General features: G+C 40.0%; 1 protein-coding gene across 11 annotated transcripts; it reads left to right on the top strand.

Annotated features, from left to right (window-relative positions):
• The first annotated feature begins 4 nt into the window (after nt 1-4).
• PPP1R36 (protein phosphatase 1 regulatory subunit 36) lies at nt 5-27,997 on the top strand. 11 transcript variants are annotated; one of them, XR_015134176.1, is made up of 11 exons: nt 5-305; nt 862-926; nt 8,527-8,613; nt 9,487-9,584; nt 9,684-9,750; nt 11,650-11,748; nt 16,765-16,899; nt 21,300-21,342; nt 21,671-21,849; nt 26,503-26,622; nt 27,002-27,997. XR_015134176.1 is itself a non-coding variant. In XM_086320310.1 (11 exons), exons 1-11 carry the CDS (start codon nt 240-242, stop codon nt 22,841-22,843), a joined length of 1,215 nt encoding a protein of 404 aa, XP_086176436.1. In that variant the 5' UTR covers nt 5-239; the 3' UTR covers nt 22,844-22,902. The 11 variants fall into 11 exon arrangements, 9 of the variants coding, with proteins under 9 accessions (XP_086176436.1, XP_086176439.1, XP_086176445.1 ...); XM_086320310.1 differs by lacking the exons at nt 26,503-26,622; nt 27,002-27,997 and adding exons at nt 21,939-22,130; nt 22,660-22,902; XR_015134177.1 differs by having other exon boundaries at nt 249-531.

Raw genomic sequence — 27,997 nt, 5'->3', positions numbered from 1 at the left:
AGCCAGTGACGTGGCTGGCTTCTCGGTGGGATGGCACGAAGAACTGACCCCTAAGCAAGAAACCCTCGGGCAACTTCGCAGTGAGAGGCCAGCGCGCCACCGCAGCCCGGGGTGTCGGCAGAGGCGGGAGCTACGGCCACCAGCCGCAGTGGCGTAGGAAGCAGGGTCCCGCCCCCAACCTCGGCCCCGCCCCCAGTCACGGTTTCCAGGCGACGCTCTGAAGCGGCCAGCGGGAAACCATGAGTCCTGTTCCGGAGCTTTATTCGAGGCGGCGGCGGTTGTACGCGCAGTCTGCCCAGTCGGATGTAAGTGCAGCTTCGGCCGACCCCACCCCGCGGCGGGTGGAAGGACGACCCGCGGCCCCCGCCCACCTCCGGCGCCCGACGGGGCTCGGTGGCTGGGCCGCGGCGCCTACACTGCCTCAGCCGCGGCCTTGCCCTCCTCGCTCCCCGGGCGGCGCCGCCGTAGCCTGGGGCGAGCCGCACTCGACGAGACCTGGGCAAAGTGGTCTGCGAAAACCAGATGATGGAGGTGTGTTCAGCAAACGGTCAGAATTGAATTCCGGCTCCCCACGCTGATACCAGATGTAGGAAAGTTCCACCTCACCACCTCTGATGGGTTGTCTGCAAAATAAGAAACCCTCGGAGGAAGCAGTCCTCCTCGGTCCGGCTGGGATCCCCGGAGAGGAAAGGCTCCGAGCTGGTAGCTGCTCAGCCTTGGAGAGTGCGAACCTGTAGTAAAGTTTAAGGCTCTATAGCGTTAAAGAGCAACTAGTGAGAATTACTGTTAAAAGTTCATTATGACATGTTGATTTTAAATTGAACATTTAATTATTTTTGCTGCAATCATTTCATTTTACAGCAATTGGGATTGCGATTAGGGACGTGGTACTGGAAAGATGAAACCAAAACACTTGAATTCAGAAGGTAAATTTTAACAAAATTTTATTATATTATAGCTTTTAGGGAAATTACATGTGTTTGTGTAAAAAAAAAAAAAAATCAAGCAATATTGAAGAGTACAAAGAATAAAATGAATGTCTCCTGAAATCTCACCATCTAGAGATAACTATTTTGGCAGCCTTCCAGATATCACTTTCTGATGACATTTATCAGCTGCTTCCTATGTACCAGAAACTGTGCTAATCAGTTTATCAACCCTTTGAAACAGCTGCATGTTAATCCACTTTTACATATGAAGAAACTGATGTCAAAGGGCTAAGAAGTTTGAGGAAAGCAACAGACTTGGCCATATCACACAGCTCAGAGGTGACTAAGATGTTTTAAATCTAGGTCTACTTGGTTAACACTCTATTATTAATTAATTTATAAAATTGCTTTTTTGAGTTATAGAAATAGAGTTTTACATTAATGAAACCATGTTATACCTGCTGCAATAGACAGTAAATTTTACAAGGTAAAATTATTAGATTAGAGGAAAGAAAGAAAGTGAGAGTCACGTCTGACTCTTTGTGACCCAGGCTAGAATACTGGAGTGGGTACCCTTTCCCTTCTCCAGGGATCTTATCTTCCCAATCCAAGGATCAAACCCAGGTTTCCCACATTTCAGGTGGATTCTTTACCAGCTGAGTCACAAGGGAAGCCCAAGAATACTGGAGTGGGTAGCCTATCCCTTCTCCAGCAGATCTTCCCTACCCAGGAATTGAACCAGGTTCTCCTGCATTGCAGGCAGATTCTTTACCAACTGAGCTACTAGGGAAGATTAGAACGTTTTAATTCTCCACTGGGAAAATATTGACTCTGTTAAAAGTGTTTTGCTAAACTAACAAGACTAGCTACCATCTACTATGCACCTGTTATGTCCCAGATACTTGCATATTTTTCTGATTCTTAAAACAGCCTTGAAAAGTGAGTGTTAATATCTCCTCTCCACTACATAGATGAAGAAACATGGCTCAGGGAGATTAAGCAATTAAGCCAAAGTCACACAGCCAGAACAGCAGAACTGACATTTCGAACCAAGATTTATCTGATGCCAAAATCCTTTCCACTTTAAACAGTATCTCCCTCCAATAGACTGTAAGCCCTCAGTGGCAGGAACTGTCTTAGTCATCTTCACATCCCTGAAACCATCTCCAGAATTTCACAGAGTAGGCACTCACCAAATGTTTACTGAACAAGTGCATACTGTACTGAGGACATGGGGGCTGTGGGAGGGAATTTGGAGTGTCATGTACCCAGATAATCTGCTTTGCAAACTAACAGCTTGATCTCAGGAGTGTTCAAGTTCTAGCACATCAATTTAAGACCTTGGAGATTTCTTCCATGGTTTTGGTCTCCCTCCACCTAGGGTAGGTAGGTCACCTTTTACACCCACTAGCCAACAGGAGTTCACAGACATCTAGGTACTCTCAGATTCAGGTCAAGAGAAGATGACCCCTTTTCCTCTCCCCCATCTTGCAGTTCCTGGAATCTTTCCTGGATGAATGACACTGGGACTCTTACCTTTCAGAGAAGTAGTGCCCTAGTCACAGGCAGAGTGTCTGACCTTTGCAGATTATACCCTGAGGAGGATAACTGTATCAGAATATAGCAGTATACCCATTACCTCCATGCATGAAATGACACAGTAATGGGCAGGGAAAGGATGGTCATTATTTCTTAAGAAAAAGACCATGGAGAGTGGTTTGGAGGGAGACCTGGGTTCAAATCCTGGTTCTGCTACTAATTTGGTGGTCATAATTTGTCAAGTTACTTAGCCTTGTTAATTGTAAGTTCCCTTATTCAGAAAATTAAATAATAATGGCTTCTGAGGAGTTAATGAGGGCATTGCATAGTTCATCAGCTTGCATGTCCATTTCTTTCTTATTTGTTAAAGAGGGAATACCGTGAAGACTTCCCTGGCTGTCCAGTGGTTAAGACTTCACCTTCCAATGCAGGAGCATGGGTTCAATCCCTGGTCAGGGAGCTAAGATACCACATGCCTCAGGGCCAAAAATCCAAACATAAAACAGAAGCAATATTTTAAAAAATTCAATAAAGACTTTTAAAATGGTCCGCATCAAAGGATCTTTTACAGAAAGGAATACCTTTATTCACAGGTGAGTTGGCCCACAAGACATGCATCTCTCTGACAGTGTCTGTAGTTCTATTGTTTCATGTTTCAGGTGCCTTCTTCTTCCAGCTGAGAGAGAATCAGCCCCTGTCTGAGTCTTTGCTAAGGTCATGGACTCCCCTGAGGACGCACAGGAAACTACACCTCCAGAAGCCTTGGACTTATTTTTCAACATAGCTTAAGAAAAGACTCTAGTAACCCCTGAAGAGCTCTAATGGTGTGGAAGCCAAGAGTGGTCCAACCCTCTGCATCTTAGTGATGAGTTCTAGGAGAAAATATGACTGTTTTTTGTCATTTGTTTCAGGGCAAAGGAAAAATGACATGATTGTTCTAGAAATACAGGAAAGCACATCAACACAACGTGGTCTAAATAGGTTGCCAGATTGAAGGGGGGACTATGAAGATTGGAAGAAAGTATAGATCTAGGTCAGAATGTGGTTTGGGAGCCAATCAGAGGTGCAATTTAAGGGACAATTTTCAATTTTTACTAGTGCTGCTTCTTAGTGATTCCAAAAGCACTGTGAGCATAGGCTGCTTTCAGAGCTATGGCAGGACACTCACAAGGAGGAATCCATCTCACCATCTGAACCAGAGGATGACTTTAGTCAAGTTAAAAGCCACTCAGACAAGTGTGGGAAGGTGTTACATGTCCAGAGGTCATAAAAATAAAGATGAAGGTTTAGCAGTAAATGTCAGACTGTTGGCTAAGGGCATGCACTGCCACAAGTTTCAAATGCTGAGACATGGTCAGCCTCTCTGAGCCTTAGTTCCCCATCAGTAAAATGACATCCATCTACTGGATGATCTTTTTGATGTCCTCTAACCCCAAATTCTATGATCTTATGACTTTATAATTCTAAGTTCACTTGACTTAGTTCACAGACCTGATCTGTAAGATCCCAAATGTGTCCTTTTCCTTACCATAAGGCTCTCTCATCTCCAGTTTAACTCAGGGAAACTAACAGGGGAAGAAATGTTGAATTGTAGGGATAGATGTGAAACAAGATTAGGAGAGAAGCAGTTTCATTTGACATTAACTGAGATTGGGTGTTTCTGTATTCTTTCATCTTCTAGAGAGGAGAAACCATGGAAAGGGCTGGTGACCTGAAATTTCTTTAGCCTGGGGGGAGAGTTAACAGCCAATGGCTTATAAGTGCCCCAAACACTTTGATGGTCCAAGGGAAAACTGAAAACAGCTTAGTGTTCTTGTTTAAGGTGGTTGTATTAATATCAATGCTGCACGTTAGATATCCAGCAAGCAGAATGGATTTCACAGAGCTGTTAGAAAATGTCTGAATGTTTAGAGGAATTGACCATCTTGTTAAAGACTATCTAAATGGTCTGTCAATAGAATGTACTGACCACATACTGTTTCTTCCTCTATACCTCTATCAACATTTTTTAAGGTATGCAGGTAATATATCAATACATTCTTTTTATTCTTGGAGGAGGAAATGGCAGTCTACTCCAGTATTCTTGCCTGGGAAATCCCATGGACAGAGGAGCTTAAAAGGCTACAGTCCAAAGGGTCACAAAGAGTCATACATAACAGCATGCACACGACACAAATTCTTTTTATTACAAAAAAAAAAACTTCAAATAATACAAAAGCATACAGCTGGGGAAGATAGCTCCCTTCATCACCGTACCGCCTCTCTGTCCTATCCGATCCCCATCTCTGGAGATGGCCACTATCACCATTTGGTATCCTTTCACTTCTTTTTTTCTCACCATTCCCTCAGTGTTTCAGCACACCCTCCCCCTAAATACCCAATCCATGGAGACCAGTGATAAGAAGAGAAAAGAAAGAATGAAAAGTTCAGGAGTCATCCACTAACCAACTTGGTGTCGATGTTCTGAAAAAAAAAAAAGAAAAAAATCATTCCCTTGAGGTGACATATCTAAAAGTATATACATGCTTTTAGATTCTAACCTAGTTTTCAATCTGAATATTGCCAGGATGTTGGCAAAAACTGGAAGAAGAAAGTACCAAACTGATTAACTTTATTATTCCCATGGCAGGTATTTCTCTAAAATTACGACTTTGTGGGCAACCAATGCCAGAAAAAATGTAAAGGAAGTTTCAAAACGTATGTTGACAAGGAGATGATAAGAGTGTATGTGCATGCTTAGAGAATGATTAAAGTCTGGGCACAAGTGCTGCTGTCTGCTATATCTACACTTAACAAAGAGACCTGTAACTGTGCAGAGATTAAACTTCTAGGTCATGTTACCAGTGTGGCATTATTTCAGGCAGAAAAATAAACATCATAATCCACAGTGGCTGCCAAACTAATGTATTTGGTAGACACCACAATTCTCTTATAAAATGCACTCTTTATAAGGCAGGAACCTCATCCTACTGGTCTTTAAAACACTTTTTTTTTGTTTTCCTATTAAGTATTTCCTAATAATCCTGAGAATCTGTGCCTTGACTGTAATCAGAGAATGGGTTTTTTTTTTAATTTATTTTTTTAATTGAAGGATAATTGCTTTACAGAATTTTGTTGTTTTCTGTGAAACCTCAACATGAATCAGCCATAGGTATACATATACCCCCTCCCTTTTGAACCTCCCTCCCATCTCCCACCCCATCCCACCTCTCTTGGTTGATACAGAGCCCCTGTTTGAGTTTCCTGAGCCATACAGCAAATTCCCATTGGCTATCTATTTTACACATGATAACGTAAGTTTCCATGTTACTCTTTGCATACATCTCACCCTCTTCTCCCCTCTCCCCATGTCTGTAAGTCTATTCTCTATGTTTCTCCACTACTGCCCTATAAATAAATTTTTCAGTACCATTTTTCTAGATTCTGTGTATGTGTGTTAGAATACAATATTTATCTTTCTCTTTCTGACTCACGTCACTCTATATAATAGGTTCTAGGTTCATCCACCTCATCAGAACTGACTTAAATGTGTCCTTTTTTATGGCTGAGTAATATTCCATTGTGTATATATACCACAACTTCTTTGTCCATTCATCTGTTGATGGACATCTAGGTTGCTTCCATGTTCTAGCTATTGTAAATAGTGCTGCAATGAACAATGGGATACATGTATCTTTTTCAGTTTTGGTTTCCTCAAAGTATATGCCTAGGAGTGGGATTGCTGGGTCATATGGTGGTTTTATTTCTAGTTTTTTAAGGAATCTCCATACTGTCTTCCATAGTGGCTGTATCAATTTACATTCCCACCAACAGTGCAAGAGCATTCCTTTTTCTCCACACCCTTTTCAGCATTTATTGTTTGTAGACTTTTTGATGATGGCCATTCTGACCAGTGTAAGGTGATATCTCATTGTGGTTTTGATTTGCATTTCTCTGATTATGAGCAATGTTGAGCATCTTTTCATGTCTTTGTTAGCCATTTGTATGTCTTCTTTGGAGAAATGTCTGTTTAGGTCTTTTTCCCACTTTTTGATTGGGTTGTTTGCTTTTCTGGCATTGAGTTGTATGAGCTGCTGGTATATTTTGGAAATTAATCCTTTGTCAGTTGTGTCATTTGCTATTATTTTCTCCCATTCTGAGGGTTGTCTTTTCACCTTGCTTATAGTTTCCTTTGCTGTGCAAAAGCTTATAAGTTTAACCAGGTCCCACTTATTTACTTTCGCTTTTACTTCCATTATTCTAGGAGGTGGGTCATAGAAGATCTTGCTTTGATTTATGTCATCGAGTGTTCTGCCTATGTTTTCCTCTAAGAGTTTTATAGTTTCTGGTCTTACATTTAGGTCTTCAATCCATTTTGAGTTTATCTTTGTGTATGATGTTAGAAAGTGTTCTAATTTCATTCTTTTACATGTAGCTGTCCAGTTTCCCCAGCATCATTTATCGAAGAGGCTGTCTTTACCCCATTGTATGTTCTTGCCTCCTTTGTCAAAATAAGGTACCCGTAGGTGCATAGGATTATTTCTGGGCTTTCTATCTTGTTCCTTTGGTCTATATGTCTGTTTGTGTGCCAGTACCATACTGTCTGGATGACTGTAGCTTTGTGGTGTAACCTGAAGTCAGGAAAGTTGATTCTTCCAGCTCCATTCTTCTTTCTCCAGACTGCTTTGGCTATTTGGGGTCTTTTGTGTTTCCATATGAATTGTGAAATTTTTTGTTCTAGTTCTGTGAAAAATGCCATTGATAATTTGATAAGGATCACATTGAATCTGTAGATTGCATTTGGTAGTATAGTCATTTTTACAATATTGAGTCTTCCTAGCCAGGAACATGGAATATCTCTCCATCTGTTTATGTCATCTTTGATTTCTTTCATCCATGTCTTATAATTTTCTGTGTACAATTCTTTTGTCTCCTTAGGTAAGTTTATTCCTAGATATTTAATTCTTTCTGTTGCAATGGTGAATGGGATTGATTCCTTAATTTCTGTTTCTGATTTTTAATTGTTATTATATAGAAATGCAAATGATTTCTGTGTATTGATTTTGTATCCTGCAACTTTGCTAAAATCACTGATTAGCTCAAGTAATTTTCTGATACTATCTTTAGGGTTTTCTATGTACAGTATCATGTCATCTGCAAACAGTGAGAGCTTTACTTCTTCTTTTCCGATCTGGATTCCTTTTATTTCTTTTTCTTCTCTGATTGCTGTAGCTAGGACTTCCAGAACTATGTTGAGTAATAGTAGTGAAAGTGGACACTCTTGTCAGACAACACTTATTTTTGATATTACAGCAATGCCTGACACAGAGTATGGCCTCAGTATATATTTATTGTTGCTTAATTGTGGTCCATTGTTTGTTAGGCCCATTACTGGTCAATAATGCTTGTACACAAGCTAAAGAATCTAAGAAACCCTGAGTTAAGTAAAGGGTCCTGAAACCTTAGAGATAATCAAGCTTTTAGAAGAGTCCACAGAGATGACAACTGAGTCCTGCTCGGGAGGCAGGACTGCCTGGTGGATAAGCACATGGCTCTGTAGCTAGAGAACTGGCCCCGGTTCTGGCTCTGGCACTTGCTAAGTGATCTTGGTCAGTTTACTTAATCTCTTTCTAAACTTCAGTCTTTCTCATAATGGAAAAATTGTGACAGTAGCAATATTTTCCTCATAGAGTTGCTGTGAGGATTGAATGAGATCATACTTCAAAGCACTTTGCATCTAACAAGTACTCAGTAAATCAAAAAAATCCTTCCAAATCGATCACAAGCCTTCTATTTCTTGTGAAGTTACAGCTGGATTTCCAGATGAAATGATTTGTTTATGGTGGTATTCTGGGGGCTAGTGATATGTAGATGCTGAATACAAAGTCCGATCTTTTCATCTTTTCCTAGGTGGTGGTTCCGCCTGTGAATACATGGATTAAGTGTGGATGTGCCTCCGATTCTCTCCAGGACACTCACAATATGTATCAGTCCTAAGGTTCCATGAGCTGTGGCAATGCTCTGATTAGTTTCTCCCAAGAAAAGATATAAGTTCCTAATTTTCTCATTTCTTTTACAGTTTTACACCTGCAGTGGAATTCAAGGAAAGAGGAAAGAAAGGCAAAGCAGTTCACTTTGTTGAAATTGATGGTCCAGCTTCAGACAGGTAGCTTAACTACCACCATGGCAGTGTTGCTAATAGCGCCTCTTAGCAGAATGGCTTAAGTCTCTACAAACTCTTAAGAAAATATCACTCCCATCATCTTAAGTTGAAATGCAAATACGCCTCAAGGAAAGAAGATGCACTATTTCACAATTATGATGGGAGCTAGTCATCCCAATAGTGTATTCTTGTGATAATTTGGCTACAAGTGAATTTTCAGCTTCTTATACTTTTAAAAAGAATTGAAAATGATAGATATGCCAAAAACACATGAGCTAAATGTTCTATTTTGGGTGAAATTGGTATTTTCATTTTATGTCAGGCAGTATGCATTCCTCCTATCCCTAGCATAGTATAAAAATGTTTAATAAAATATATTCCAAAATGATCCTACATTACATGAATCCCACGTATAACACTCAGGGTCTTCTTACTTTTAGCAAATACTTTCTGTGCCTCAGGATATATTAAATACAACTAAAACCTTTCAAAGTACTGCTAAAGGGCTTCCCTAGGGATTCAGTGGTAAAGAATCCACCTGCTGTGCAGGAGATTCGTGTTCCATCCCTGATCCGGGAAGATCCTATATGCTGTGGAGCAACTAGGCCCGTGTGCCACAGCTGTTGAGCCTGTGTTCTAGAGCCTGGGAGCCAGATCCACTGAGCCCGTGTGCTGCAACCGCTGAAGCCCACATGCCCTAGCCTATGGTCCCCAACAAAAGAAGCCATGGCAGTGAGAAACCTGCTCGCTGCAACTAGAGAGTAGCCCCTGCTCTGTGCAACCAGAAAACCCCTGCAGCAACAAGGACCCAGAATAGCAAAAAATTTAAAAAAAAATTTTTAAAGCACTACTACAGACTGTCATATCCCCTAACAGGTTGACAGATAAAAGGTTTGCCCTAAGAGACGATAAGTCACCCAGAGGCTTAGAGAAACGGAGTCAGCAGGGCAACGTTACACTCCATGATGCTAAATGTGAGTAACTGTGTCATCATCCTTACATGTGTTCCCTGGTGTCAGCCTCTAACGCAGCAGTTTGTCCCTCTTTCAACTGTCCATCTTCTCTCCCTTCAGTTGTGGCTTTGCTTTTGCTACAAGATACTGAGATGCCGCGTATCTGTTCCTTTACAACATTTATGAGGTATGTAACGCTTGTGAGACATTTTAGATCCTTTATCTTTTATTTTGAAGTCATTCCATCTGATAAATGATGAAAAATCTGAGTTTAGGAGAAAGAGCTGGCTCTGTGCTAGCCATCCTCTCAGGATTCTGTTTCAAAGACTGAGACCACAGGGAGAAAAAGTCAGGTCACAGGAGCCCAAAATAAAGTCAAGGAGTATGGAGAGCATATTGTCAGAGTTCCAATGAGTATGCACTGTGTGTATGTTAGTTAAAGGGTATGCTCACTTACTGAAGATCAGTGTTCTCCACTAATTGTGTCTGGCAGCCCCAAGTACTAGGTGTGTGACTCTGGCAGAGCTTCTTGTCCTTCCTAAGGGTCAGTTTCCTCAGATACAAGTTTGGAAGTCCTGCTGTCGCAGGTGGCTGTTCGTGGAAGGTGCTCCACGTGACAGCTGCACTTGCGACCGCTCAGTGGAAGATGCGTATCCTGAACTGTGGGAGCGCCCTCAGATTCCCTCAGCATTCAGCGAACACCATTTATGGAAAACATCTGAGAGTCTCTGCCTGATGCTTTATTCTATGGCAGGAGCACACTCAGCCAGACTACAGGGTAAGCTTGGGGCACTAGGGAGTCAGCGTCCCAGAAGCAGCCTGCAGTCAGTGATGGGCTGGAGGGAGAGTTGGCAGGTAAATAGCCCACCTTCCACCTGTCAGGATAACTTTAAGTTTTCTATACTGCCTCCCAGAGTCCCCCATGGGACCGAACTACACAGTGATAATGAACTTGTTAGCACCCCTTTTCTATCTCACCTCTCTGCTCCCTTACTGATGTTTACTCTGATCACTTCCAAGTAAACTACTTACTCTCACATCTGTCTCATGGCAAGTTTCTGAGAGAACCCAGCCTAGGACAGGTAATTATTAATATCGTGGGGAAAAAAGTCTGCACTGCTCATCTTCATCTTGCTCTCAAGGTATGTTTAAGGAAAGCATGCCACAGTAAACATTTCCATCTGGGGCTAGAAAGGAAGCAGCAAAAATTGTTGTAAGAATATTTGGAAAGAAAACAAAGGCTTTTAGTTTTAAAACAAATGATGTAGGACTGTAAATCAATACAGTCTTTTTGGAGAGCAAAACTTATGAAACTTTAATGTACAGATATTCTGTGTCCTAGCATTTTCACTTCTAGGAAGTTACTCAAAAATGTGGCTATGAGAATGAGTATTGCAGCAATGTCTATAATATTTTTAAAAAACCTAAATATCCATCGGTACAGGATTAGTTAAATTATGAGCCACAGAATACTTTATCCAGCTGTTTAAAAAAATGAGAAAAATCTATACATGGTATCATGGAAAGAGGTCCAGCCTACACAGATAAGTGACAGAAGCAAGTTGCAAAGACTTGTGTATACAGCATTGTCCCATTTGTTACCAAAAAAATTAAGGCATATATTCATGCATATGTATGTATGTTGGTAGGGGAGGACCTTATATGTGATTGTCTGTGCTCTAGAAAGGTTAGGATGGATTCGTGCCAAACTCTTAACAGAGGGTACCATTATGGAGTAGGATGGTGACAAAAGAGTGAGGGGAGAGCCTTTTTACCTCGTACATTTGTGTACATTTTTGGAACAACAAAGTTACCTATAGTATAAAAACTTTTAAAAAATGAAAACTAACTGATAAGCAAAATTGTAATTGAATTGTGACCTCCTAAAAAGTTTTGTTTACAAAAGTCAGATTTCTTATATCTTCAACAGTTATAGTAGGTAGAATTTTAAATGTAAACTAGTTGTGTGATGGGTATGCTGACATGTGTTTCTACTTATTCTTGTGTTGTGTGCCCATGTATTTTTTTTATGACTAGCTTCATGATTGAAATACGTTGTCATTATTTTCTTTTAATCTTCTCATAGGAATAAGAATCTTGACAATTTCCTTATGGCATTGTTGTACTACTTATATTATTACTTGGAAAAAATCTCACAGGAAAAGAAACCCAAAAGCTATATGGTGTAAGTAGAATTTTTTAAAAATTGATTTTTTTATTTCTGGCTGAGCCTCAGGGCTTCCAGGATGTTAGTTCCCCACCAGGGATTGAACCCAGGGCCCTGGCAGTGAAAACACCAGTCCTAACCACTGGACCACAAGGAAATTCCCCATAGTGCATTTTAAAGCTTTATCACTGCCAGTATTAGAACTAAATTTTGTGTAGGCTAAAGAGATGATGGAAATTGAGAAATCTTGGATTATTAAGATAAAATGTTTATTTAATGTTTCTCTTATAAGATAAAAAATAAAATGTGTATTATTATTAAACATTTTACAGGGAGGAGTTCTCCAGTTTTAATGCTCACTGAATACTTCAGATGGGTATTCTGTTAATGAAATATTCCAAATAATATAGACCAGCAATGCCCAATAGAAGAGTATGCTCAACTTTTGAGAGCTATGTATGTAATTTAAACTTTTCTGATAGCTATGTTTTTAAATTGCAAAAAGATAGAGGTGAAATTAATTTTAACAAGGTATTTTATTTAATCCAATGACTCAAAAATATTGTCATTCCAACTTGTAGTCAATGTTAGGAAGTTATTAATAAAATACTTTACTTTTATTTAGCAAGTTTTTGAAATAAGGTCTATTTTATAATATTCCTCAATTCAGAGGAATTGAGGAATAGGTGAGCACTAGCTGCTCAAAGTGCTTAGCAGCTACATGTGGCTCACAGCCATATTGAACAATGTGGATGTAGATATTATTTCTGTTTTTCATGCCTACAAAGTTCTTGCTAAAGGGTTTGTAAGCATCTAATTTTAAAAAACTAAGAATTAAAAAAAATTAATAGGTATGACCCAAATGATATTCCACATCACAGAAGAAAACAAGATTTCATAGGCTACATATGAAGAATTTAATCACTTTAGGTGGAGGTGGCTCAGAGCTATACAGGGCAAGAATCTGGGAACTCAGCGTCCCAAGCGGAACAATGCCTCTCAGGCATGGTGACCTTTGTAAGCCATGAGACTTTCCCAGTGCCTTCCCCAGTACATGTGGAACCAACCCAATGATTTAGCTCTTAGGAATGCCGGATAAGAGTCATCAGTTTGTTGCTGTGGAATGTTTTCAAAATGCAAAATCCTTGCACATAAACAAGCAGCCTGAGAAACATTTTGTGGACAGATGAATGTATTGGGATAGCAGTTTTCTAAGGAACCAAATAAATAATTCAAACATTGCTACTCCAGTAAAGCCATTATAATATGCAACATCCACCAGAGCAGCCAGAGATCATGAAGTGTTTCTATGGTAGCAGAGGGGCTCAAGCCAGCTGTGGGCTCAGAAACTTTGAGGAGTCTTACTGTTTCCAAAGAGAATATTTATTAGACTTTGGTAGCATATTAGCTTTTATTTTGTATAGTGTTTTCAAATTCTGCAGGTTATTGCTACTCAAGCCAGAGACATTGTTTCAGTTCTTAATCTATAAGAATAGATAACAGAGAAGAAAGGTTTCTTAGTTATTTTTGAAATGTACTAAAATTACCCAGTAATATTTGGTTGGGGGTTCCCTGTGGCTCAGATGATAAAGAATCTGCCTGCAGTGCAGGAGACCTGGGTTCAATCCCTGGGTTGGGAAGATCCCCTGGAGAAAGGAATGGCTGCCCACTCCAGTATTGTTGCCTGAAGAATTCATGGACAAAGGAGTCTGGGGGGGGCTACAGTCCATGGGGCTACAAAGAGTCAGACACAACTGAGTGACTAACACTCACTTTTTTTTCAGTGATATTTGTATATTTTCATAGAAGGAATCAGTTACAGAATGACTGAAAAATTCAAGCCTTAAAAGTAATGGTTCTGTGGTGTGATTCTAAAACAGCATGACTTCATTTTCAAGTCTCCATTAGTTGATTGGTTTATTTATTATAATAGAAACAAATTAAATTGAGATATCTGGGCATAACTTAAAAATTAATTTCAGTCAAAATAATGAGGTCTAACATAGAGATAATAGTAGCACTCACTTTCAGTTATTGTCCAGATTAGATAAGATAATGCATTTTATCCTAACCTAGTGGTTGGCACTTGGAAGGAAAGCCTATAACCTGTGAGAGGAGAGCGGGAAGAGATATAAAAAGATATCAAAAATACACTTTGATGATCTTAGATGACTAAAAGACCTCATTCCAGAAGAAGAAGTCTTATCCCCATTTTACAGATGATGAAGCTAAGGCTCAGAGAGTTTAAATAGCTGGCTGGAGGTTACCTGCCAAGTTAGTGGTGGAGCTGAGACTAGAACATACGTATCTTTAACTCTACAGTCCATGTCTGTGGGGTATGCTCTCATCCCTTACTAGTCAGATGGTTATCCATTTGTAATTAGGACTTATAGCTTCCAATGCTAATGCTGCTAAGTCGCTTCAGTCGTGCCCCATAGACGGCAGCCCGCCAGGCTCCCCCGTCCCTGGGATTCTCCAGGCAAGAACACTGGAGTGGGTTGCCATTTCCTTCAATGCATGAAAGAGAAAAGTGAAAGTGAAGTTGTTCAGTCGTGTCCGACTCTTAGCGACCCCATGGACTGCAGCCTACCAGGCTCCTCTGTCCATGGATTTTCCATAGCTTCCAAACAAAGGTTCAATTATGTATGCAGTTTTAAACATCATGAGTATTTTCAAGTTGTTACAAGCTTCATAATTATAATTTTTAATGGTGGCATAACGTTCCATCAAGCCACTGTATGTTAGTGACTTATAGATCTGCCTGTTAAGAAGCAATGTAGTATAGTGATAACAGGACAGACTTTGGTGCCTGGCTTAAATCCCACAGGGACTCATATGTTAGATCCTTGTCAAGTCCTTAAACAGTAACTGCCTGTGTTACTATAGCCTGTATTACTATTCCTATTATCCCTCTATTTTATATATTTTTGGAGTCTCCAGGTTTTCTGATAGACATAAATAATTGCATTGATATCTTCATGTATTACATTTCTCCCCTAACTTTGGATGATTTTTTTAAAAAGAAATTTCCAGGAGAGATTGTTGAATCAAAACTTATGACCAATTGTGTGGCACTTGAAATTATTACCAAAATTTTTTCCAGAGGATTATACCTGGGTTTGTTTTAAATGCCAGGCTCTACCCAGACTTAATGAAACCAAAATCTGAAAGAGGAGTTGGCATTGGGAATTTGGACGGGTAGCAATTACCCCAGGTGACATTTTTTACACTTATTAAGACTTGAGAACCATTTGCCTAAACATTTCAAACCATTTCTTCTTTGTTGTTTGGTTTGCTTTGTTTTCAGCAGCAAAAGGAGAGATTAACTATTGGCAGATCTGGCAAAGTAGAGGTGAAGGCTGAAGGTGGTGCTTCTGAAGGAAACAGGGAGGCCGGAAACAGTGATGGTCATTGGGGTGCTCGTGGGAGAGTGTGTGTTGGGTTATATGATATTTGGGCATTTAAAGTTGGAACCTTTTATCTATTGCAGAAGCTCATGTTATTCTGATAATTCACAGGCCTTCTCACCACGTGTGATAAAGTTTTGTGCTTGGAGACATCTATATTATCCTTAAACCCACTCCCTTTCCCCACAGCTTATCCTCCTGTGGTTAGTCTAGTGGTTAACAACAGAAGGGGCGGTATGCTGTTCCTGTTGTTTGAAGTGCGTTTCATCTGGTTTAAATCTTTCTGAAAACAAAAGGGCAGGAAACAAGACAGTGCCACTTCGCTTTTCAGTAGCAATCATTGGAATATATCGTTGGCAATGTTGTTTCCTACTATATTGTACTGCGAAGCTTCTAAAATTAGGCTTCAGACATGCTGTAACCTAAAAACAGATTGTCTTTTAGAAAGTACATTTGCAATTCAATTGATGGGGCTGTGTTTTACAGGCAAGCAGGGAGGTGATTGTAATTGATGCCAAAGTTCCCAGAGTAGTTCCTCACTAGTGCCTTTTTAGCAAAGAACTGAGGTTGGGCAAACGTTGAGTAGTTCAAACATTGAGCCCCCAAACGTAGTAGTAACGTCGGAAAACCCTCAGGAAGCTAAGGTGGGAAAAAGTATCCATGGCTGTTATAGCAAAACAGCAGGAAAGTGGGCTGCTCACTGCCTCAGAAACTAGGATAGGGAATTTGTTAGTTGAGCTGTTCTCAGTTAGGACTGTCTGTGTATAAAATTAAGGGTACATCAGTTCAGTTCAGTCACTCAGTCGTGTCCGACCCTTTGCGACCCCATGGACTGCAGCAAGCCAGGCCTCCCTGTCCATCACCAACTTCCGGAGTTTACTCAAACTCATATCCATTGAGTCCATGATGCCACCCAACCATCTCATCCTCTGTCGACCCCTTCTCCTCCCGCCCTCAATCTTTCCCAGCATCAGGATCTTTTCAAATGAGTCTGCTCTTCGCATCAGGTGGCCAAAGTATTAGAGTTCAGTTCTTCCAATGAACACTCAGGACTCTCAAGAGTACATAGCACAATATATAAAGAATCTTTAAAAAATGAATACTCAGGACTTCCCTGATGGTACACTGGATAGGAATCCGCCTGTCAATGCAGAGGACACAGGTTTGATCCCTCATCTGGGAAGATCGCTCAGGCTGCAGAGCAACTAAGCCCATGAGCCACACTACTGAGCCCAGGCTATAGAGCCTGTAAGCCACTGCAGTGAGAAGCCCTCACACTGGAACGGAAGAGTAACCCTCTGCAACTAGGGAAAGCCCGTGTTCAGCACCGAAAACTCAGCGCAACCAAAAATAAATAAATTAATAATATTTGGCATAAACTTGAGATGCTGATTACAATGATAAATGTCAAAGGACTTGGAGGACCTTCCTCTGCCCCAGCTCAAATTAAAAAAAAAAGAAATGATAAGTGAGATGTGTTGACTCACTTGTTTCAAAATAGTTTATACTTCTGACTTTTCACTAGTTGATAAAGACATTTACCAAATTAATCCAGATTATTGTTTTTCTTTTCAGGGGCCTTGAAGAGAAAAAAGAAATTAATCCAGATTATTGTTTTTCTTTTCAGAGGCCTTGTAGAGAAGAAAGAAATGGAAATGATTATCAGTAAGTTAGAAGCAGCACAGAAATACTTGGCACAGAAGTACTGTGTCCTCGTCCTGGGCTTGGGAATGCCCGATAAGCATCACATGAGCTGCGGAAAGTAAGCACCCATTTAGATCTTCACTTGTGTGTATATCCACATCCTTATGACCCTTAATTTTGACTTTCGGTACCCTTGAGAAAGGCTTATTCTTTGTTGTACAGAATAAGTGGGCTCAACTGAGACTGTCCCAAACTCATGTGATGTAGTGTTGGAGAGAGCCGAGTCTAGGAAGAACCCCAGAATCTCAGCTGATTTTTTTTTTCTTTCTTTCAATTAAAGTTGATTTACAATGCTGTGTTAGTTTCAGGTGTGACAGATGTTTTAACAGCCTGCTACCACTTGGGTTTAAATTTCTCTCAGATTGAATAGGATTAAACATACACATTACCATACGTAAAGTAGAGAGCTAGTAGGAAGTTGCAGTATACACAGGGAGCTCAACCTGGTGCTCTGATGACCTAGAGGGGAGGGATGAGGAGGGATGTTCAAGAGAGAGGGGACATATGTATACTTACTGCTGATTCACGATGTTGTATGGCAGAAACCAACACAATATTATCAAGCAATTATCTTCCAAATAAAAATTAAAGTAAGAACAGTAAAAAAAAAAAAATCTCAAATGATATCAGCTTGATGAAATATTGCTTTCCTGTTGCCAGACGAGGGCTGCTTGGCTGCGTTGGGTGAGAAGCCGAGTGATGGGCCAGTGTTGAAGGGGTATTGGGTGTGTCCTCTGCCCTTGTGCTGCTTGCTTTTCAGAAACAGTTGTGGGTATGAGTAAGGTAGGAGTAGTAAAATGACCCCGTTTGTGGAAGGATATAATTTTTTACCTTAGGACGACAGTTTATAATAACTAATATAATTTAAAATTTAAACTGTCATATCACAGGAAAGTTTGGGATCACAGGAGAGAAAATTGCAATTCTTAACCTAAAATCTCCCTCTCTGATTTCACAACATTACCAACATTCACAACATCACAACAGTACTAATTTCGCAACAAGCTCAAGACCTGTCTCTGGTCATGGCCAGACTTTAAAAAATTTTTTAAACTTTATTGGCAAAGAACCCAATACATAATTTCTCTCTCCCCACATTCCCCCACATTTTTCAAAATACCAATATTTGTATTGTATATACTTTTTTGTGTTCCACATTTTTTTTCTGTGAACCTTATTCTAGTATTCTGCTTATATAACCTCACCTACTACTTTGAATAACAACTGTGGTTATTCTGTTATATAATGTACCAGTGTGCTTCACCTTTCCTCTTGTGTGCACTTGTGTAGTTTCAGTTTTCTGCTTACTGTTTTTACATTGAATATCTTTATATAAGTAAATTTATTCATTTGCGCTGGTTTGTTGTTGTTGTTCAGTCACTGAGTGATGTCTGACTCTTTGCTACCTCATGGATTGTAGCACGCCAGGTTTCTCTGTCCTCCACTATCTCCCAGTTTGCTCAAATTCATGTCCGTTGAGTCAATGATGCCATCTCACCATCTCATTCTCTGCTGCCCTCTTCTCCTTTTGCCTTCAATCCTTCCCAGCATCAGGATCTTTTCCAATGAGTCAGCTTTTCACATCAGATGGTCAAAGTATTGTAGCTTCAGCTTCAGCAACAGTCCTTCCAAGGAATATTCAGGGTTGATTTTCTTTAGGATTGACTAGTTTGATCTCCTTGCTGTCCAAGGAACCCTCCAAAGTGTTCTCCAGCACTGCAGTTCAAAAACATCAGTTCTTCAGCGCTCAGCTTTTTTTATGGTCCAACTCTCATATCAGTACATGACTACTGGAAAAACTAGCTTTGACTACGTGGACCTTTGTCAGCAAAGTGATTTCTCTGCTTTTTAATATACTGTCTAGATTTATCAAGAATAAAGTAGCTAGGCCAAAGCAGAAACTCAGTTGTGGCTGTGTCGGGTGGTGAAAGTAAAGTCCAATACTGTAAAGAACAATATTCCGTAGGAACTGGAATTGGAGTTGAAAGGGAAAATGTAACAAATCTAGACAGCTCCCTACTGTCTTTTCCTCTTCTTAAAAGGACACTAATCCCATTATGGGGCCACATCCTCTTGACCTCATCTAAACTCAATTATCTCCCAAAGGCCCCATCTCCAATTATCATCACTTTGGAGGGGTTTTAAGGGCTTCAACATATGAATTAGGATAGGGGAAAGACACACTCTGTCTATAACAAGGTTAAAAAAACACATACTCTAAAAAACATTTTTAAGTACATTTTTATTACATTATATTTTTTTATACAAACTTTTAAAAGAACTCATGTTTACAAGTGATTGCCTCATTACATTTCCTGGAGATGTTGGTCTTTTTGCCATTGTGGGCAATGTCACCTGCTTTGGAGAATAATCAGTTTTTTAGCTCACCACCCCCATTCACATAATAAATTTTATATAGGCCAAATTGCTGAACAATGGATATTGAGTAAAACAGATTATAACATGACTTTACCAGAAAAAGTTGTTAATTGGCCATGAGTGTTGATTGTATCCTTGCATGAAGTTTATATTGCTCTTTTTGGTTGTTTTTATTTCGAGAAGACAAGGACAACATTTTTGCCAGTTATGAGTTATGAATTGATTTTAACATATCATTCTTTAACTTCTTCCTGTTGTGAACAAGCTTCTATTCTCCTGTGTATTTTCTGACTTTTCTTTCTAATGTATGCATACTTAATGTTGGACTAGAACACCTTCTACTGTTTATCTCTGGAGATAAAGATTTCAGTAGAACCAGTAATTTAGTGGCTGTTAATTTGGTGCTTTCATGATTCTTGAGAAGTAGGAGGACATGTCTTTCTGTTCTAAATACATCTGTGAAATCCTGATATTACAAAATCTTCAGCAAAATTTTGATGAACTTGTTGAGTAAAAGCACTCTGTGTTTTCCGGGATAGATAAGAAAATCTCCAAATGGCACAAGCCCATAGAACTGGATCTGATCTTTGGTTGTGCCCAATTCTGGCTCCAACCCACTTCTACCCTGGAAGGTATACCCTCGTCCTCTGCTCTCAGTGCAGCTGTCACCTGACCGGTGACCAAAGAGACTGGCGGTGGGGATGGGAATGGGGACAAAGGGGTTTCTTTGAAGGTCAGGTGCTTAAGTCATCTTTAAGTCCTTCTCCCCAACCCTTATCTTCAGTCACTTGCACCAAGGCCTCTTTTCCCTCCCCCAAGCACATACCTTTGAAATTTTTCTTCCCTTGTACAGAGCAGGCCTTGACCATCTTTTAAACCTAAAGGCAGCAGGGGGCCTAGTGGGAACACAGTTTTTTTTTTCTCTCCCCAGCACAGAACCCCATATGTCTGGCTCTAGGCTTTACACCCCTTCAGGAATGACTGAAAATATGATTTGGTTTAGAGCTAAGAGTCGCATTTAGCAGGAAGGAAAAAGAAACCATATAACAGACCATGACAGTCTCTGAGTTTACCAACAGCCTGGCTTCCCCCTCTTTCCTTTGGATTCCACCCTCACAGGTGAATGTAAGGCCTCTTTGTTGACCAGCATGGCAGCCACTTACCACCTGTGGCTATTGAGTGCTTGGAATGTGGCTGATCCACATGAATATGTGCTGTAAGTGTAAAATATGCACTGTACAAAAAGTTTAAAAGTGAATAAAATAACTCACTGATAATTTAAAATATTGATTACATATTGAAATGATAATATTTGGGGGTAAAATAAGTATATTATTAAAATTAATATCACCTGTTTCTTTTTACTGTGACTCCTAGAAGGTTTTAAGTCACATTCGTGGGTTGTATTATATTTCTACTGGATTACGCTCTTATCAACCTGTGTCTGTTTTCTTTCTGATTCTTTTTGCATCCGATAGCCATAACCACTGTTTGAGATGTTTTTTTCTTTATTTTAAACTCAGTCTCTAGTTCTTTATTTCCATTCCTACCAACACCTTGTGTTGCCTCTTCACCACTGTTCACCTCTCCTCACCTCCTTAACATACACTTTACCAGATATATTTGGAACAGTACATTTTCTCGCTGGCTTGTTTATCCTGAATTTATACTGATTATGTATATCTTGAATTTCTATTAATTTATTTTAGCTTTTTTTATGAGTCCCACTTTATTTTTTTTAATAAAGTGTAGTTAATTTACAATGTTGCGTTAATTTCTGCTGTACAAAGTGATTCAGTCACATAAACATCATTTTTCATGTTCTTTTCCATTATGGTTTCTCACAGGATATATTGATTAAGCAAACACTAGGGGTTTTGATCTAGGTAACCTAGGAAGTTGAAGAAAAAGACATTGGCACTCGTTCACAGTGCCTTTTTGATAGCATTTATGTGAGTAAATAGTTATGAGACCATTGGTAATAATCTGCAAAGAGGCCTTTTGAAGATAAAGGATTGCCTGGATCACTGAAATATTGGACTTCCTTTCAACCTATAGTTGTAATTTGTTTTATTTCAGGGGAAAAATATCAGATACACAAAAAGACTGGAAATTCTTTGAGGTGAGTCACTTACCTTTGGGGACTCTGCTCTTTGACATGAAATATGAAGTATAGCAATAACCAATAGTTATTTTTCAGGCACATATTTTTAGTAAATATCTTCTAAAAAGGATACTAATAAGCTGTGTGCCATTCCTTAAATCTTTGGTCTGATTTTGCTCCTGCCAAAGTGAGTACGTGTTAAAGTTCCCACAGCTCTTCAGGCATGTGGAGAGAGTGGGTCATCTTGGTTTACATCTCCTTAGCGGTGTTCCATAGACGGGAGTTTCCCATGTCATTTGTCATGGCATAGCTGTGGACTGTGATTCTTGTCTGTCTTCTGTCGTAGTCCTTTTATACATTCTGTACATACGTAGCCTGGATTGTCTTCCGACGTCAACACTTCACAGAGATTGAGGAAGAAATAGGAAGGCTCTTTCGTTCCAACATGTTCAACATTCCTCGAAGGAAGCGTGAGGATGAAGAGTCAGGAGGGGAGAAGAAGCGCATGACTTTTGTACAATTCAGGTATGACCTTTTGACTCTCCTAAGTTCAAGGACATTGCTAGAAAACAGGATCATGTGACCTAAATGTCATCCCTGCTTCTCCCTGCCAGGAGAATGATGGCAAAACGCCCAGCGATTAAAAAAGCCATTAACATGCGCTCTCCAGTCATGTCCACTCTGCTGCCCTCTCTCAGAGAAAAAGCTCAGAATGTCTCTGAGAAAAAGTACCGTCAAATAGGCACGAAATTCCCAGCCCAGATGCAAGAGCCCAGGGAAACTCTGGACTCTTTGCACATGCCAATGTAAGTGGCCAAGTAAGGGGGAGAGGAATGAGAGACGGAGTGTTGTGTGTCACTTCGTAGCTGGGACCCAGGAGGGCCAGGGTCTCAGAAACAGCACTTCTGCCAGAAAGTTGAACAAAGGTGGAAACACAGTCTTCCTACCATCCCTGGCTCCTGTCCACCTGTTTTCTTTCCAGATCAGCTCTTGGTATACGCATCTAGGCTCGAAAAAACTAGAAAGTTATACTAGACTTCAAACAGTTTTAATTTGGTGAAGTAAATAGCAGACTTTGTAAGACTGAGGTTTTCCCATTAGAAGAATAATCTTGGGGAAATGTACGAAATCTTGCTAGGTGTCAAGTTTTTGGACCCATATTTAAGACTACATTGGTGGTTCATAGAAATAGGGAAAGCTTAAAAAAAATAGGTGCATAAATCTGTGTGTGTGTGTGTTTATCAGTCTTAGCTTTATACACATACAAAGCACAACCATATGCCTTAGTCTTTGACCTCAGCAAAGATTCATCTATACCAATAATTCTTTCCACAGAGTTGGCATCTTGGGGGAGCCTCGATGTCAGTTCAACCCGCATACCCTTATCCCTCTTGATCCAGAAGAAAGCATGAAGTCTGGGAAACCGTCTTCCCTGATAGAAAGAAATAACATGAGGATTCAGGATACACTGGACTTAGTCATGAGAACACTGTCCTCTCAAACAACATTCCCTAAATAATCTATACATTCCACTTCTGTAGTTAATTCTTATATTTGAAGTAAACTACTTTGACTTAATCACTTTATATGACTAGTGTTTATTATTAAACTTTTAAACTTATCCAAATTATTTTGCTAAAAGTTCAACAGTAGACTAAAGAATTCTAGGAAGCTTTTGAAAAACTCATTTTCCTATATTTAATAGTTTGCTTTGTTAATTATTACTTCCTTGGCTTTACATGACTGTGTAGAGTAATGTATTAGGACATTTGCCTTTTTATACCGCTCAATGAACAATGCAGAGAAGTAGAAGAAAACAATAAAATGGGAAAGACTAGAGATCTCTTTAAGAAAATTGGATATCAAAGGAACATTTCATGCAAGGATGGGCATGATAAAGGACAAAAATGGTAAAGACTTAACAGAGGTAGAAGAGGTTAAGAAGAGATGGCAAGAATACACAGAAGAACTGTACAAAAAAGGTATTGATGACCCAGATAACCATGATGGTGTGGTCACTTACCTAGAGCCAGACATCCTGGTGTATGAAGTCAAGTGGGCCTTAGGAAGCATTACTACTAATAAAGCTAGTGGAAGTGATGGAATTCCAGCTGAGCTATTTAAAATACTAAAAGATGATGCTGTTAAAGTGCTGCACTCAATATGTCAGCAAATTTAGAAAACTCAGCAGTGGCTGCAGGACTGGAAAATGTCGGTTTTCTTCCAAATTCTAAAGAAGGGCAGTGTTAAAAAATGTTCAGAAATGAAAGTCACTTAGTCATGTCCGACTCTTTGTGACCCCATGGACTGTAGCCTGCCAGGGTCCCTGTCCAGGGAGTTCTCCAGGCAAGAATGCTGGAGTGACTTGCCATTCCCTTCTTCAGGGGATCTTCCCAACCTGGGAATCGAACCTGGGTCTCCTACATTGGAGGTAGATTCTTTACCATCTGAACCACCAAACCACCAGACAACTGGGTTCACTTCCTATGCTAGTAAAGTGAAAGAAAGTGAAAGTTGCTCAGTCGTGTCCAACTCTTTGCCACCCCATGAACTGTACAGTATATGGAATTCTCCAGGCCAGAATACTGGAATGGGTAGCCTTTCCCTTCTCCAAGGAATCTTCCCAACCCAGGGATTGAACCCAGGTCTCCTGCATTGCAGGTGGATTCTTTACCAGCTGAGCCAACAAGGGAAGTCCAAGAATACTGGAGTGGGTAGCCTATCGCTTCTCCAGGGGATCTTCCCAATCCAGAAATTGAACTGGGGTCTCCTGCATTGCTGGTGGGTTCTTTACCGACTGAGCTACCAGGGAAGCCCCATGCTGGTAAGGTTATATTCAACATCCTTCAAGCTAGACTTCAGTAGTACTTGAATGGAGAACTTCCAAATGTACAAGCTGGGTTTAGAAAAGGCAAAGGAACCAGAGATCAAATTGCTAACATTCGTTGGATCATAGAGAAAGCAAGGGAATTCCCCCAAAAACATTTACTTCTGCTCCATTGACTACACGAAAGCCTTTGACTATATGTATCACAACAGAGTGTGGAAGGTTCTTAAAGAGTAGGAATACCAGATCATTCTTACCTGGCTCCTGAGAAACCTGTATACGGGTCAAGAAGCAACAGTTAGAACCTTAAATGGAACAACTGACTGGTTCAAAATTAGGAAAGGGGTATGACAAGGCTGTATATTGTCACTCTGTTTATTTAACTTATATGCTGAGTACATCATAAAAAATGCTGGGCTGGATGAGCTACAAGCTGGAATCAAGATTGCTGGGAGAAATATCAACAACCTCAGATATGCAGATGATACCACTGTAATGGCAGAAAGTGAGGGGAACTGAAGAGCCTTTTGATGAGGGTAAAAGAGGAGAGTGGAAAAGCTGGCTTAAAACTCAACATTAAAAAAACGAAAATCATGGCATCTGGTGCCATCACTTCATGGCAAGTAGAGGTTAAAGAGTGGAAATAGTGACAGATTTTTTTCTTCTTGGGCTCCAAAATCACAGGCTGGTGACTGCAGCCATGAAATTAGAAGACCCTTGCTTCTTGGAAAGAAGGCTATGACAAACCTAGATAGTGTATTAAAAAGCAAAGGGAAAAAAAAAAGAGCAAAGACATCACTTTGTCAACAAAGGTCCGTATAGTCAAAGCTATGGTCTTTTTAGTAGTTATGTAAGGATGTAAGAGTTGGATCGTAAAGAAGGCTGAGCACCTTAAAAGAATTGATGCTGTTGAACTGTGATGCTGGAGAAGGCTCTTGAGAGTCCTTTGGACAGAAAGGAGATCAAACCAGTGAATCCTAAAGAAAATCAACCCTGAATATTCATTGGAAGGACCGATGCAGTAGCTCCAGTACTTTGGCCACCTGACGCCAAGAGCCGATTCACTGGAAAAGTCCCTGATTCTGGGAAAGATTGAAGCTAAAAGTAGAAGAGGGAGGCAGAGGATGAGATGCTTGGATAGCATCACTGATGCAATGGACATGAACTTGAGTGAACTCTGGGAGATGGTGAGGGACAGGGAGGCCTGGTGTGCTGCAGTCACAAAGAGTAACACACAATTTAGGGAATGAACAACAATTAGGACGTTTAGCCAGTGTGTTAGTGGACTAGTGAAGAAACATTCTGTTTCTTCATTTTTGAGTTCCTTTTTGTTTTATGAGAGAGAGTAATTGGTACATCTGAAACAATATATCATAAAAAGGCAAAATAAAATATTTTTAACATTAAATCTCTTTCTATGGCTATATTATTACTGGCATTGGGATATAAAGTACATCTGACTCATTTAAAGGCCTTTTAGCATGTACATTTCATTGATTTTTTTCATTTGTTTATTTAACAAAACTTAAGTTTTAAGCCCCTGCTCCATCCACAGCGTTGTGCTGGGTTATGTAAGGAAAAAAGATCATCAAGACAGAGACCATATCCTCTGGTCTGGGTAGTAAAGAGAAGTTCAGTAAAACACATACCTGCTAGTGATAACAACATTGAATGAGTTAGAGACCTTTAAAGAGATAAATCCAAGTACCCTTTGAGGACAGATCAGTAGAGCCCTGACTTCCAGGGTAATCGGGCTTCCCTCATAGCTCAGCTGGTAAAGAATCTGCCTGCAATGCAGGAGACCTAGGTTTGATCCCTGAGTTGGGAAGATCCCCTGGAGAAGGGAAAGGCTACCCACTCTGGTATTCTGGCCTGGAGAATTCCATGGACTGTATAGTCCATGGGGTGGCAAAGAGTGGGACATAACTGAGTGACTTTCACTCTCAGTTTTCACTTTTCCAGAGGAATCAGCAGCGTTCAGATTTTGAAATTGGTGTTGTGGGGACTGGGTGGCACTAAACAGGAGCCTCCAGTCAGAGAAAGACAGTGTGCAAAGGCACAGAGATGAAAAGGTATGTCCTGTGACCGAGGATGGAAAGAGTCATGGGTGTACAGCGGGGAGGGTGTGCGAGGCGGAGAGGAAGAAGAGCAGACTGCAAAGGTGAGCCGAGCCCTGCATGCCCTGGCAGGGAGCCAGTTGGAGGAAGCTGTTTTTTGACCGCTGATTGTATACAGTATTATCCTTTAAAAAGTCCTGTAGGAGTTTCACCGACTAAAACAACTGGTGAATTTACCTTCCTGTGGCCACGGGTTTATCCTCAAATTTCAAAAATTCTCCTTTTTGCATTTAGCTAAAGGTTCCCCAGATTTAATATCAAGAGCAGAGGAACAGCAGCTCCAGCCTGTTGATCATGTGGGGCATCTTCTGTGCAACATACAGCCTGGCTTCACTGTCATCCCTTATGTTCCAGGTCAGCTCCAATTACTCCTGTTAAAATTGCAACGTTTTTCTCAAATAAAGATCCTGCAGGGGGGAAAGGCGGGGAGAAAAGAAAAAAATCCTGAACTAACCCCTGTTGAACTTTTTATTTACACAAAGAATTTGGTTATAATGCACTCTGTCATAACAAATTTTTATCTGGAACATGTTGACATGATTTTATTTTTATGGTTTTTTTTTTTTTTTTTTAAGTAAGTCCTGGGAATTTTGAGACTTTTATAACTGTGTTACTAAGGCACTGGGCTTTTTTTTTTTTCTCCTGCCTTCTTTCTGACCTGTGAGGCTTTATTGTCCTTCATTTATTAATTCCTTCCATTGTTTATTCATTTTTTTCATTCACTCTGTGCTAGGTACCATGTTTGGCGCTGGGAATTCAGTATAGAAATGATATAGCCAGTTCTGACTTGGAATTGACAGTCTTGGGGAAGAAAGACAGGGATCGAATATTCGGATAACTGATTGCAGCGGTGGGGAATGCTGCAAGAGAGGTCATCTGGTTCCAGCATGACTCAAGTGGTTGTTGGCAGGACTGAGTTCCTGGCATGCTGTTGGCCCAAGGCCTTCCTTGGTCCTTTTCCACGAAAGTCCCTCCAAAAGAAGCTTACAACATGCCAGCTGATTTTATCATCGTGAACAAGTGAGAGAGTATGTGCAAGCAAAAGAGTGAAGTTGGGTCCCTACTTTACACTGTATGTAAAATTTAACTCAAGTAAACTGTAAGCCTAAATATAAGGGCTAAAATTAGAGAACTCTTAACAGGTAGGAGTAATTTTCCTGATCTTGGGCTAGGTAATGGCTTCTTAAATATGAATAATATCAAAAGCTTAAGCAGCCAGAGGAAAATTGATCAATTGGACTTTATCAAAATTAATAACTTTTGTACTTCAAAGAACATTAAAAAAATTAGGGGGATTTCCCTGTTGGTCTAGTGGCTAAGACTCGGCACTCTCAGTGCAAAGGACCTGGGTTCAATCCCTGGTTGGGAAACTAGATCCCACACACTCCGACTAAGACCCAGTGAAGCCAAATAAAAATAATAAAATAGAAAATTAGGGTAATGATTGTACCACAATTTCTGAATATACTAAGAAAATGGAATTGTACATTTTAATGATGAATTCATGGCATGTGAATTATATTTTTAAAAAGCTGTTAGCGATGGATATATAATTCAATATATACGTTGTTTGTTTTATCAATAAAGCTGTTATAGAGAAAAATGTGAAAACACAATCCACAGAATGGGAGGAGATATTTGCAACTCCTATATATGATAAGGGTCTAGTATTAAGAATACATAATAAACTCTTATAATTTGACAATAAAAAGTAGTTCAATTTAAAAAT

Source organism: Bos grunniens, chromosome 10, assembly GCF_055505025.1.
Source record: "Bos grunniens cultivar Pamir isolate PY7600 chromosome 10, Bosgru_T2T1.0, whole genome shotgun sequence".
In the NCBI taxonomy this organism is placed as follows: domain Eukaryota; kingdom Metazoa; phylum Chordata; class Mammalia; order Artiodactyla; family Bovidae; genus Bos; species Bos grunniens.
This window is presented reverse-complemented; position numbering and strand designations above follow the sequence as displayed.

What these genes read in the sequence shown, in the direction of transcription:
- PPP1R36 (XM_086320310.1), top strand. Translation starts at nt 240, where the DNA reads ATGAGTCCTGTTCCGGAGCTTTATTCGAGGCGGCGGCGGTTGTACGCG. An exon ending in CGCAGTCTGCCCAGTCGGAT is followed by an intron (nt 306 to 861) that starts GTAAGTGCAGCT and finishes TTCATTTTACAG; the next exon opens with CAATTGGGATTGCGATTAGG. An exon ending in AAAACACTTGAATTCAGAAG is followed by an intron (nt 927 to 8,526) that starts GTAAATTTTAAC and finishes TTTCTTTTACAG; the next exon opens with TTTTACACCTGCAGTGGAAT.